Source organism: Panulirus ornatus, chromosome 41, assembly GCF_036320965.1.
Source record: "Panulirus ornatus isolate Po-2019 chromosome 41, ASM3632096v1, whole genome shotgun sequence".
Lineage (NCBI taxonomy): Eukaryota > Metazoa > Arthropoda > Malacostraca > Decapoda > Palinuridae > Panulirus > Panulirus ornatus.
Genome location: NC_092264.1, coordinates 13,954,740 through 13,968,383, shown reverse-complemented (window position 1 = coordinate 13,968,383; position 13,644 = coordinate 13,954,740). Strand labels below are relative to the sequence as shown.

The 13,644-nt window shown below is 38.9% G+C and overlaps 1 protein-coding gene across 1 annotated transcript in view; it reads left to right on the top strand.

Annotated features, from left to right (window-relative positions):
• Positions 1–13,644, top strand: part of LOC139761688 (di-N-acetylchitobiase-like) — a 46,126-nt gene that overhangs the window by 12,190 nt on the left and 20,292 nt on the right. The window contains exons 3-5 of the mRNA XM_071686022.1: positions 6,194–6,583; positions 10,655–10,799; positions 13,245–13,453. Of these exons, the coding sequence (XP_071542123.1) occupies positions 6,347–6,583; positions 10,655–10,799; positions 13,245–13,453 (591 nt within the window). The 5' untranslated portion in view covers positions 6,194–6,346. The remainder of the gene's footprint in view (positions 1–6,193; positions 6,584–10,654; positions 10,800–13,244; positions 13,454–13,644) is intronic.

Genomic DNA, 13,644 nt, shown 5'->3' with positions numbered 1-13,644 from the left:
AGGGAAAAAAATGAGAAGAATCAGTTCAGGAAGAGGGAGGAACTACACTCCTATCTCTAGTTGAAAGATACCAGAGCTAGACACCTGCAAGTGCTGTAGGATAAAGGCTCTACTGACAAATGCTGATGGCCTGGTGGCAAATGCAAAGGACCTAAAATTTAGGGACCATTTATGAGATTGCAACCCAAGCAGAATGATCTCAGGAATGAATGACTGAGGGAAGTGAAGTGAGAGAGATAGTCAAGGAGAGATTGGTAAAAGGTAAAAAACAAGAATCATAATGGAAGAGGGATAAACAACACTCCTACCTCTATTAGAAACACACCAAAACTAGATATCTGCAAGTGCTGTATGCTGAAGGCTCTTTAGACAAATGCAGATAACTGGTGGCATATGGAAAGGAGCCAGAATTTAGGAACCATTTATGAAACTGCAACCCAAACATTGTGGGAGTGGTGGATATAACACTCTCAAACAAACTTAACTCTAAACAAGTTTATCCAGAGGGACATACAGAAGCAAAAGGGAAAGGGACAATAAAGGAGAGGGAATATTAGCCCTCTCAATAAGGGATTCCATTAAATTCCAGGATATATCAGTGGATGGTGCCTTCAGACAATACATAATGTGGAAGATTACTGTAGGGAGAAAGTGTAGAAGAGTACTTTTAGTCTACAATCCTCCAAAGAACTACAATAATGCAGAACAGGTGTATATAAAGAATAATGAAGGAATAATAAATGTGGTGAAGAAAGCAACATGACATCCATCCTAGGAGATGGTAAACTACTGATAATGGAGGATTTCAGTTACAGGAAAAATGAGCAAAAAAACTTGGACTCCCTTGGAGATAATGAGTAATGAAGATGCATATTCCTTGAAAATATACAGAACATCCTGAATCAACATATAACAAAGCAAACGAGAATTAAAGATGATATGTCATCTACTATTGACCTTGTTATTCCACACTGCAGCATGGAAATAGAACATAATTAATACAGTGGGTCCTCATTATACATCTGGGTTACATCCTTGAAAAATGACATAGCAAAACGACATATAAAAGGGAATTTTTCCGCTGAGGAATTCCATAATTAGTGTGAGATACATTCTCAAACAAGTTCAGCAACACCTGAACATACTTCCCATGCATTCCTTTCTAAAAGGGGAAGCAGAAGAAGGAATCATGCGGGGGTTGCTCATCCTCCTCGAAGGCTCAGATTGGGGTGTCTAAATGTGTGTGGATGTAACCAAGATGAGAAAAAAGGAGAGATACGTAGTATGTTTGAGGAAAAGAACCTGGATGTTTTGGCTCTGAGTGAAACAAAGCTCAAGGGTAAAGGGGAAGAATGGTTTGGGAATGTTTTGGGAGTAAAGTCAGGGGTTGGTGAGAGGACAAGAGCAAGGGAAGGAGCAGCATTACTGAAACAGGAGTGGTGGGAGTATGTGATAGAGAGTAAGAAAATAAACTCTAGATTGCTATGGGTAAAACTGAAAGTGGATGGAGAGAGATGGGTGATTATTGGTGCCTATGCACCTGGGCATGAGAAGAAAGATCATGAGAGGTAAGTGTTTTGGGAGTAGCTGAGTAAGTGTGTTAGTACTTTTGATGCATGAGACCAGGTTATGGTGATGGGTGATTTGAATGCAAAGGTGAGTAATGTGGCAGTTGAGGGAATAATTGGTGTACATGTGTTCAGTGTTGTACATGGAAATGGTGAAGAGCTTGTAGATTTGTGTGCTGAAAAAGAACTGGTGATTGGGAATAACTGGTTTAAAAAGAGAGATATACATATGTATACATATGTAAGTAGGAGAGATGACCACAGAGCATTATTGGATTAAGTGTTCATTGACAGGCACTCAATAGAAAGACTTTTGGATGTTAATGTGCTGAGAGGTGCAACTGGAAGGATGTCTGATCATTATCTTGTGGAAGCGAAGGTGAAGATTTGTAGAGGTTTTCAGAAAAGAAGGGAGAATGTAGGGGTGAAGAGAGTGGAGAGAGTAAGTGAGCTTGGGAAGGAGACGTGTGAGGAAGTACCAGGAGAGACTAAGTGCAGAATGGAAAATGGTGAGAGCAAAGGATGTAAGGGGAGTGGGGGAGGAATGGGATGTATTTAGGGAAGCAGTGATGGCTTGCACAAAAGATGCTTGTGGCATGAGAAGCATGGGAGGTGGGCAGATTAGAAAGGGTAGTGAGTGGTGGGATGAAGTAAGATTATTAGTGAAAGAGAAGAGAGAGGCATTTGGACAACTTTTGCAGGGAAATAGTGCAAATTACTGGGAGATGTATAAAAGAAAGAGGCAGGAGGTCAAGAGAAAGGTGCAAGAGGTGAAAAAAGAGGGCAAATGAGAATTGGGGTGAGAGAGTATCATTAAACTTTAGGGAGGATAAAAAGATGTTTTGGAAGGAGGTAAATAAGGTGCGTAAGACAAAAGAACAAATGGGAAAATCGGTGAAGGGGGCTAATGGGGAGGTGATAACAAGTTGTAGTGATGTGAGAAGGAGACGGAATGAGTATTTTGAAGGTTTGTTGAATGAGTTAGATGATAGAGTGGCATATATAGGGTGTTTTCGTCGAGGCGATGTGCAAAGTGAGAGGGTTAGGGAGAATGATTTAGTTAGGTTAGGTTAGGTTCGGTTAGAGAAGAGGTAGTAAAAGCTTTGCGGAAGATGAAAGCCGGCAAGGCAGTGGGTTTGGATGGAGATGCAGTGGAATTTATTAAAAAAGAGGGTGACTGTGTTGTTGACTGGTTGGTAAGGATATTTAATGTATGACTCATTGTGAGGTGCCTGAGGATTGGCAGAATGCATGCATAGTGCCATTGTACAAAGGCAAAGGGGATAAAAGTGAGTGCTCAAATTACACAGGTATAAGTTTGTTGAGTATTCCTGGGAAATTATATGGGAGGGTATTGATTGAGAGGGTGAAGGCATGTACAGAGCATCAGATTGGGTAAGAGCAGTGTGGTTTCAGAAGTGGTAGAGGATGTGTGGATCAGGTGTTTGTTTTGAAGAATGTATGTGAGAAATACTTAGAAAAGCAAATGGATTTGTATGTAGCATTTATGGATCTGGAGAAGGCTTATGATAGAGTTGATAGAGATGCTCTGTGGAAGGTATTAAGAATATATTGTGTGGGAGGCAAGTTGTTAGAAGCAGTGAAAAGTTTTTATCGAGGATGTAAGGCATGTGTATGATTAGGAAGAGAGGAAAGTGATTGGTTCTCAGTGAATGTCGGTCTGCGGCAGGGGTGCGTGATGTCTCCATGGTTGTTTAATTTGTTTATGGATGGGGTTGTTAGAAAGGTGAATGCAAGACTTTTGGAAAGAGGGGCAAGTATGAAGTCTGTTGTGGATGAGAGAGCTTGGGAAGTAAGTCAATTGTTGTTTGCCGATGATACAGCGCTGGTGGCTGATTTGGGTGAGAAACTGCAGAAGCTAGTGACAGAGTTTGGTAAGGTGTGTGAAAGCTGAGAGTAAATGTGAATAAGAGCAAGCTTATTAGGTACAGTAGGGTTGAGGGACAAGTCAATTGGGAGGTAAGTTTGAATGGAGAAAAACTGGAGGAAGTGAAGCGTTTTAGGTATCTGGCAGTGGATCTGGCAGCAGATGGAACCATGGAAGCCGAAGTGAGTCACAGGGTGAGGGAGGGGACAAAAGTTCTGGGAGCGTTGAAAAATGTGTGGAAGGCGAGAAGATTATCTCGGAAAGCAAAAATGGGTATGTTTGAAGGAATAGTGGTTCCAACAATGTTATATGGTTGCAAGGCTTGGACTATAGATAGAGTTGTGCAGAGGAGGCTGGATGTGTTGGAAATGAGATGTATGAGGACAATATGTGGTGTGAGGTGGTTTGATCGAGTAAGTAATGAAAGGGTAAGAGATATATGTGGTAATAAAAAAGAGTGTGGTTGAGAGAGCAGAAGAGGGTGTTTTGAAATGGTTTGGTCACATGGAGAGAATGAGTGAAGAAAGATTGACAAAGAGGATATATGTGTCAGAGATGGAGGGAATGAGGAGAAGTGGGAGACCAAATTAGAGGTGAAAAAGATTTTGAGCTATTGGGGCCTGAGCATTCAGGAGGGTGAAAGGCATGCAAGGAATAGAGTGAATTGAAACAATGTTGTATACCAGGGTCGACGTGCTGTCAATTTATTGAACCAGGGCATGTGAAGGGTCTGGGGTAAACAATGGAAAGTTCTGTGGGGCCTGGATGTGGAAAGGGAGCTATGGTTTTGGTGCATTATACATTAGACTGAGTGTGAACGAATGTGGCCTTTGTTGTCTTTTCCTATCGCTACCTCGTGTGCATGTGGGGGGAGGGGGTTGTCATTTCATGTGTGGTGGGGTGGTGACAGGAATGAATAAAGGCAGCAAGTGTGAATTATGTACATGTGTATATATGTATATGTCTGTGTATGTATATATACATATGAAATAAAATAATAAAAAATACGTTGAAATGTATAGGTATGTATATGTGTGTGTGTGAGCATGTATGTATATACATGTGTATGTGGGTGGGTTGGGCCATTCTTTCGTCTCTTTCCTTCCGCTACCTCGCTAATGCGGGAAACAGAGACAAAGTATGATAATAATAATATATACCTACAACCTATAACAAATGCATATATGGTAAAGGAGCAATAGCTTCAACTTGTCTCCATAGGCATTGCTACTAAGTATGAATGTTAGGCATTCTTTGGAAGCCTTGAAACCAGGGTCATTTTTTGAAAAAAAATTGGTATTTTGATGTCATTTCCTTCCAACAAAGTCATCTCATCTGCATTAAAAACTTGTTGAGGGTTGTAGTCACCTTTCTCAGTTATCTCCCTTAAAGTCTTCCTGAAAAGCTTTATCTCCCTCAGTGTTCATATTTGCTGCTTAACCCTACACATGTACATTCTTTAATTGAAGGGCTCCCTCCCTCCTTCTCCATGTATTCACATATGCTGAATGCCTTCTGAATGAAGGTGAGACCTATCAACAAATTTTATTATATTGATCATCCAGCCAATCAGGCAGTATCCTCTTCATTGTTTCCATAGCATAGAGTCTTTGCTGAGTGATCATCACTGTGTTGTATGCTTCACTTTTGCCATAATCTTGTCAGCATTCCTGGCAATTGTAAAAATTTGGTTGGAGGTAAGCCATGGGGACACAATTTCGACAATCCATTCTCCATTTCAAGTTGAGAGTATCACTACTACATTGCCTCTTGCAAAATCTAAACAACTTTCCACTGGCAATAGATTTTCCATACATTGTTGTAAGATTACGGGAATATAACATGATACAGTACATCAGAGCACAAAGTACTCAAAGCATACATCCACCTCATTGCTTACACACTGGGTAGAAGGAAGCAGCCAACCAATATGGATGTTTTGGTTAAATTGATTCCCTCTTCTTCCATTGAAAAATCATGCTGGTGTGAAACTATTCGAAGTATACCAATTCAGTTTCCTTTATAAACTGATGACTTATATGAAAAATGATGTATGAACATGTGATTTTGAATGGGGACCCTCTGTATGATGCCCTATTGGAAAGACTGATCTTGTAATGCTTGCTTTCAAGTCTTTTGTATTGGAGGATACAAGAAGGGGATAAGAGTGGGCACAGGAACCAGAGGGGAAGTATAGTCATGTGGAACTGATCATTAAGGAGAATTGATTAAGAGAAGGAGTTCTTTGGTGAGATTAAGGACCAATGCTATAGAAGGTTTTGCTAAGGAAACTCCAAAGGACTATAGCTGCAAATGGAGATGCTTTCTATTTTGATGTTTAAATCTATTTTTGATGTTTAATTCATTCATTAAGTCAGTTGATATTTCTAAATTTTTTGAAGAATCCATATACAGGCTGGAGGGAATGCAGAGATATATGGAGTTTAGGCCTGAAAGGTTTAACAAAGTTGGATACAAATATAGATTCAATGAAGAAAAATTGTTTGAAAGGAAAATCATGGATAAAAAAGAAACTGATGTGATATGAGATGACACTAGTGGTATGGAAACAGAACAGTATAAACAATGATATGAATGGCATGGCAGCAGAGCAGTACAAACAGTGATATGAATAGCAGGGCTGCAGAGCATTATACACAATTATGAAAACAAAATGGCAGCAGAGCAGTATAAACATTAGTAACTTTTAATCATTTTTATTTTGTTTCATTTACAGGCACTTTTCTGCAGACTGGAACTTACTTCTCAGAAGACATAGATAAGACAGTACAGATAACTTAAGAGTGAACCATTAATGTTAGGATTATCTATACCATCATACTATTGTGGAGGAGTGAACAGAATAAAACTTCAGTAACTATAATTAAAGATGAACCTGAATCCAATAATTATAGTGGTATTGGGACTCATTCCTTTTGCTCCTGGAAGATATCATGTAGACGTTTCTGACATGGAGGGATATGAGCCAATAAAAGAAATTGCAAACACCAGCCACCCATGTCCTTGTAGCAATCAACTTCTGTGTATGCCACTTGCTGATGCTAAAGATAAAAATCCATCAGCTCCACATGTTCTAGAGTTCATAAAGAAGTCTCAGAAAATGGAGGTGAGTTATGCAGTGCAGTCGCACAACAACCTCTTTTATATCATTTAATATATTTGCTATACCTGTTTGCCCTTTCCCACCTCTGCAAGGTATCATTAGGAAAAGACAACTGAGCCTTTGAGGAAAAACTTTCTTTGTGCATTCTTCTGTGCCTGACAAGAAAGTACACTACAAGAGTGGAGGCCTTCCAGCTTTCTACTCTTACCCTTCTTACTTACCTGGCATTTGCCTCCCTCACCACCCCATTCTTAAGTTAAACCCATGATGATATCACACACCCATGCCTCAGACCAACCTTAACCTGGAACCGCTTACTCTCCTTTCTTCCTACTTGCACACGTCTTAAACCCCTGATAAAAAACTTTTCACTGCTACTAGCAGCTTTCCTCCCACACCATATATTTGTAAGACCTTCCCCAAGACATCTCTATATATTTGTAAGACCTTCCACAAGACATCTCTATGAACCTTGTCATGTGCTTCCTCCCGATCTATAAATGCCATATACAAATCTTTCTTTTTCTCTTCGTATTTTTCTCACACATTCTTTAGATGAAACCGTTGATCCACACATTTCTTACCACTTTTGAAACCACATTTTTTCCCCAATCTGATGCTATGTATATGCCTTAACTTTCTCAGTTACTACTGTCCAATACAACTTTCCAAGCTTTCCAAAACTTATACCTCAGTAATTTGAACACTCACCTTTGTTCCCCTTGCCTTTATACAGTGGAACTTTAAATGCATTCTGCTAATCCTCAGGCACCTTCCCATGATCCATACTTACAATGAAAATCCTATCTAACCAACAGACACAGTCACCCCTTTCCCCAAGAAATTAAACTGAAATACCATCCTTTCCAGCTGCCTTGACACATTTCATCTCATGTAATGCTTTCAATACCTCTTCTCTCTTTACCAAACCTCTTTCCATGACTCTCTCACTTTTCAAACCTCCTGAACCTAAACACCCTACATCTGCCACCATATCATCAAACACATTCAACAGTCCTTCAAAATACTCACCCAATCTCCTCTTCAACTCATCACTACCTGTTACCACTTTCCCATTTACCCCATTCACCAATGTTCTCATTTGTTCTCTTGTTTTCCTAACACTATTAACCTCCTTCCAAAACATCTTATTCTCTCATCAGTTTACTGATAATTGCTCACCCAAGCTCTCATTTGCCCTATTTTTCAACCCCTGCACCTCCTCTTGACCTCCTGCTGCTTTCTTTAATACATCTCTTACTCCTCTCTTTTCTTTTTTACTACAAACTTTACAATATCATCCAACCACTCACTGCTCCTTCTCACCTTCCCACCTCCTTCTTTCATGCATGCTAGCACCACTTCCCTAAATACCTCCATTCCAAACCCACTCCCCTAGCTTCGTTTGCTCTTGTCTTTTGCCACTATACACTCAATCTCTTGTGATATTTCTTCAAACATCTCTTTTTTTTGGCTCACTTTCAACACCTTCCTCTTAACCTATAATGATTCCACTTTTCTGAAAACCTCTACAAATCTTCACCCTTGCCTCCACAAGGTTATGATCAAACATCCCACTGCCTCTCTGAGCACGTTCACATCTAGAAGTCTCTTTTTGGAAAACATATCAATTATTATGCAATCCAATAATGCCCACTGACCATCTTTCCTACTCATGAATGTATATTTTGTGTATGTTCCTGCTTAAATTTTAAACCAGGTTTTCCCAATTACTAGTCCTTTTTCAGCACACAATTCCACAAGTTGTTCACCACTTTCATCAAAGTGTATTTATTAAGGTAGTATTATCAGGATATATGTGTCAGAGGTGGAGGGAACGAGAAGTGGGAGACCAAATTGGAGGTGGAAAGATGGAGTGAATAAGATTTTGAGCGATCAGAGGCTGAACATGCAGGAGGGTGAAATGCATGCAAGGAATAGAGTGAATATGAACGATGTGGTATACTGGGGTCGACATGCCGTCAATGGATTGAACCAGGGCATGTGAAACGTCTGGGGTAAACCATGAAAAGTTTTGCGGGGCCTGGATGTGGAAAGGGAGCTGTGGTTTTGGTGCATTATACATGGCAGCTAGAGACTGAGTGTGAACGAATGTGGCCTTTGTTGTCTTTTCCTAGTGCTACCTCACACACATGCGGGGGTGGGGGCTGTCATTTCATGTGTGGCAGGGTGGCGACGGGAATGAATAAAGGAAGCAAATATGAATTATGTACATGTTTATATATGTATATGTCTGTGTATGTAGATACATGTATACATTGAAATGTATAGGTATGTATATGTAAGTGCGTGGATGTGTATGTATATACATGTAAATGTGAGTGGGTTAGGCCTTTCTTTTGTCTGTTTCCTTGCGCTACCTTGCTAATGTGGGAGACAGCAACAGAGTATAATAAATGAATATAATGGTATTATCAGTAATTACCAACTTTTACATGAGGAGAGAGTTCTACACTCCTGAACTTTCTTTATCATTAAATAGCTTTTCACACAGTACAAATTGCAAGCATTTACAGTTTCATCACTTTATTTTTTCCAACTATGAACTACCTTACACTAAAACAGTACAGTTCTTCTTCATATCTTTTCTAATAAGCTTCTTGCCTATCTTGTTATGACCTCTGTTTACTCATGGCATTGCATCTCATGAAGGTTTCTTTACTGTCAATGTTGTCCAAGTGATTTAAAAAGTTGAGTTTTGTAATAATGTTACCGAATCTTTTCTCTTAAATGCTCGACTAATTTGTTACTCTTAGCTTCTCATTGTAACTCTGCTGTCTTGATTCAGGTAACATCTTAGTTGTGCTTCTCTGGACTCTCAATTAAATCTTCGTACCTCTTTCGGTGCCTGACCAAACTTGAGAAGCATAAAACAGTTTACAGTTTAGGTTTAATGTTAATCTTAAGTAAAAAGATTCCTTAACTGTTTGTATATGAGGACTTCAAATTGTTGACAGGTTGTAGCAAAAAAAAAAAATCCTGAGAATAAAAAGTAAGTGCATATAACATGTTTGGATTTAGAAAAGGGTATGATCACTGGAAGAGAAAAAGATTTATGTAAATCAGCTCTTCTGAGTGCACAGATAACTGCTGACTGTGTTTAAACTGGAAGTTAAGCATTATTCAGAATAAGCAATGGTATAAATGAATAGTTTGCAATAGGTTTAATTTTTATGTGAATAAAGAGTGTGGTGGAACAGACTGGAAGCTATCTTGGTTGTTTGAAGCTGAGCGAGTAATTCTGTCTGCTGAATCTGAAAAAGGGTTAATAAAAAGTAATAAGATGCTTTGGGATAAGTGGAAGAGGAAGATGTTAAAAATGAAATTGCAAGAAATAGCAGGGTTTGTATGTTAGGAAAGGGTGAGCAATCTAATATCTCTCTCAAGAGGGAGGGATTGAAATTTGTGGAAGCATTTAGGTATTTTGGAATGATTATCATCAACATTGTCGTGGAAATGCAGATCAGAGTAGTAGAAAGAATAATAATAAGTGGAAATGCTTTGAAAACTCTTATCAATGCAAAGAAGTGTGTGTATCCAAGAAACTTACATGTTGTACTTGTTCCAACTGTTGTATTTGGATAACGACATCAAATTAGTAAGCAGCAGACACAAAGTGCATGATACAATAGTAAGAAAAGAGATAAGAGTAAAGATTTAAGAAAGGTAAATGGTGTGTAGTTGTCACTGAAAAGTTGCAGTAGCAACAGCAAGTTGAAAAGGTATGATGAGGTTGGAGATCTGAAATAACATTCTTAAAGGTAATACGGAAGAGGTACATCAAGAGAGGGAAGGTAAATGAAATCTTGAAAGCTAGAGATATTCCAGATGAAGACGCCAAATGAGTAAGTGTCTGTTTTGTGGGCTAATAGCATTTAACAGATGAGAGTTGAAGGCTTGAAAAGTAACCCTAAAGACTATAAGCTTCCTGGCTATGGCACTGTAGGCCATTGGCTAGTTTGTTAAGTCATGATCATATACTGTATTATATGTTAAAAAGAATTTCATTTTCAATACAGGTGTGACACTAATACTCATATGTTGGTAATGCAGGTGTTTGCATTTGTGCTGAACTGTAATGCATCTATATGGGGCAAGTTCAATTGGTCCAAGCTGACAACCATCGCTCTTGTTGGTTTCTATGAAGCAGACCTTGTTTGTCTAGCCCATCAGCATGGAGTCAGAGTTGTCAAATTGGGTAAGGATTTTGTTCAATCTCGTTTCAATATTAGAAAAATTGTGTTGACATTTGCCTTTCTTTTCAGTCTAGATAGAGTGATGATTTAGAAAACATTATTATTCAGTGAGCCATTTCATTATTCAGATATAATTCTTGGATGATCAATAAAAGTAAATATGAAGCACTGAGGAAAAAATGGAAGTTTCTGTTAAGAGCAGGAAATGACATATTTGATATTTTTTTATATCAAATTGCATTTCCCACTTTAGCAAGGTAGCACCAGAAACAATTGAGCAACAACCTCATTTGTTCAAATCAAGTCTCTTGTCCTCAAGTTTAATGCACTGAAATCAGATTACCATCCACAAGCAAGCCCCACTCACTACCTTTACTGTATCATACGTCATGCTTCAGCTTATGAACAGCTTGTGCCTCCCTCCTGCCTACATACCAAATTGATCCATTTCTTCCTGAATAACACACGCCTCTCACCCACCTGAATGTTTTGGCCCTTCTTTTACTCCATTCTTCCATCTCCTCAGTCTTCTCTTCCCCATGCTTCATTCACTTACAACACAAAGATGTTTGCATTTTCTCTTCACTCATCTTCCTACGTTCTAACCATCTCAGAACACCTTAGTCTGCCACCTCATTTGGACTCTGCTCAGTACTACAACTCTGATACTGTCTTATCTTATACAATCTGCCCACATCACATCATATATCACCTTCTGGCATTTCATTTCCAATACATCTGTCCTTTTCCTTAAGTTTGTATTCAAGGTAAAAGACTCATACACTTTCATTGTAGGAGGCTAAGCTTGGCATATTCATGTTTGTGGAGCCTAGGTTGGTTTCTTTATCACCAGCAAGAGGTAGATGACAGAATTTGGTGGCTAGGACATCATAAGAGAGTACATAAGAGTAAAAGCGGGATACGGAGGTTGGAAAGGAAATTATAGGCTTGTTCATTGTCCTCTGAAGGAAGAAGTAGCTTTTCATGCATATAGAACTCACTTTCTTCCAAATACTGATTAACTTAGTAAGAGAGTTGAGAAATTAGGTAGTTTGAAGTCACTAAGAAGCATATGTAGTGATTTAGAATAATGAGCAATGAGTTAAGTTCTTAATAGGCACCCAAGCACCACAAACAGCGGTCTGCAGAGTTCCATGATTCTCTGCGACTCATGTCTTCCCATGAGAGTTCCTCAGGTAGATTAGAGAGAGAGCCACCCTTCTGATGTAAACACAAGTGTTCAAGGCAGCCTTACCCCTCAGAATTAAATATTTGTTATGAATTAGACATTTATTATGAATATTGTCTTGATAGAGACAAATTAAATATCAAAATCTGAAAGAGATTTAGTGGATTGCATAGCATTCAGCCCTTTCCACGATGACCAGGAGAATTGTTAAGGGTGTAAATTGCTTACCAGTCAATACAGTGCCAAGATTGCCTTCAAGTGCACTTCTGTGGAGCTGTTTAGAAAACTGATTAAGTAGAATGTGCAGCATTAGTTTGTTCACTCCACAAAAGGAAACATGCTATATAGGAGAAAGTCCAGAGTTGGGCAACAATAATTTTACCAAAATTCAAGGAACTAAGCTAAAGGGAAAGGAAAGCAGCAATGGAATTACCTATGTCTGAATAAAGAAGGAAGAGTTGAGGCAGGATAATAACAAACAAGTCTGAGAATGGCTTTGATGAAATAGATACAAAACAATGCTTCAAATTCATTAGTAATTGGATGAACTTGAGGATGAAAACTCAGTTTACAGATGTAAAGAAATGCTTTACTGCAAAAGAGTTGTGGAAACATGTATATATTGACCCTGGGAGGGGAATCCAGCCACCTCAGCCACTATATCTGTGTCCCAACCTAATCTTGGCGGAGGTAACATGGACTATTCATTGCAGATCCAATGTTGTGACAAATTTGTCGATAGAAAATGTTCATACACCCTAGGTCAGATTTAAACCCTGGGAAGAGCATCTGGCCACCTTGTCTACATGAATGTTAAAAAAAGACATAACCATTACTTGCCCACTGTTTTTTATGTCCCAGCTTCATCTCAGTCGGGGTAATATAGAATTCTAATTCATCATGGCACCAATGGCTTGACAAATATGTTAATAGATAGAAAATATCTATATACACCATGGGTTGAATTCAAACCCTGGAAGGGGTGTCAGGCCACATCGGCCACATGGAGGTTAAAAGACAAATTCACCAGTAGCCACATGAAGGTTAAAAGACAGCCATCAGTTGCCAAGTGTTTCCTTGTGTAAAAAGAAACTGCATATGTAGACAGTAAAAACAAGTTTAGAAATTTTCATGATACACAAGAAAATCTAAGTGAAGGGTAGTCATGAGTGTCGAGTCCCTTCCCACATTGCACAAATAAGTAATCATGTAGTGTTTTCAGCATATAATGTGAAACTGATGCTCTCATCTAATACAGGTTACTTTCCTACAAGTGATCTTTCCAATGCTACAGCAAGACATAAATGGGCAGCATTACAAGCCAAAGATGTTACTTTAAACTTCTTGGATGGAATCAACATTGACTATGAGGATGCTGTAGATCCAAACTCTCCTGAACAAGAGGGACTAACTAATCTGGTGCTAGAAACAGCAAAAATATTTCATATGAATCTACCTGGGTCACAGGTAAGTGGAAGAATTCACTTAGAGCACATCTTTAATTTTTTGCTAAATACTAGTGTCATGATTGTGTAGTACCAACTTCACATTTGCAGTCCATTAGATTGACTGAGAGGGTGAAGGCATGTACAGAGCATCAGATTGGGGAGGAGCAGTGAGGTTTCAAAGGTGAGAGTGGATGTGTGGTTCATGTGTTT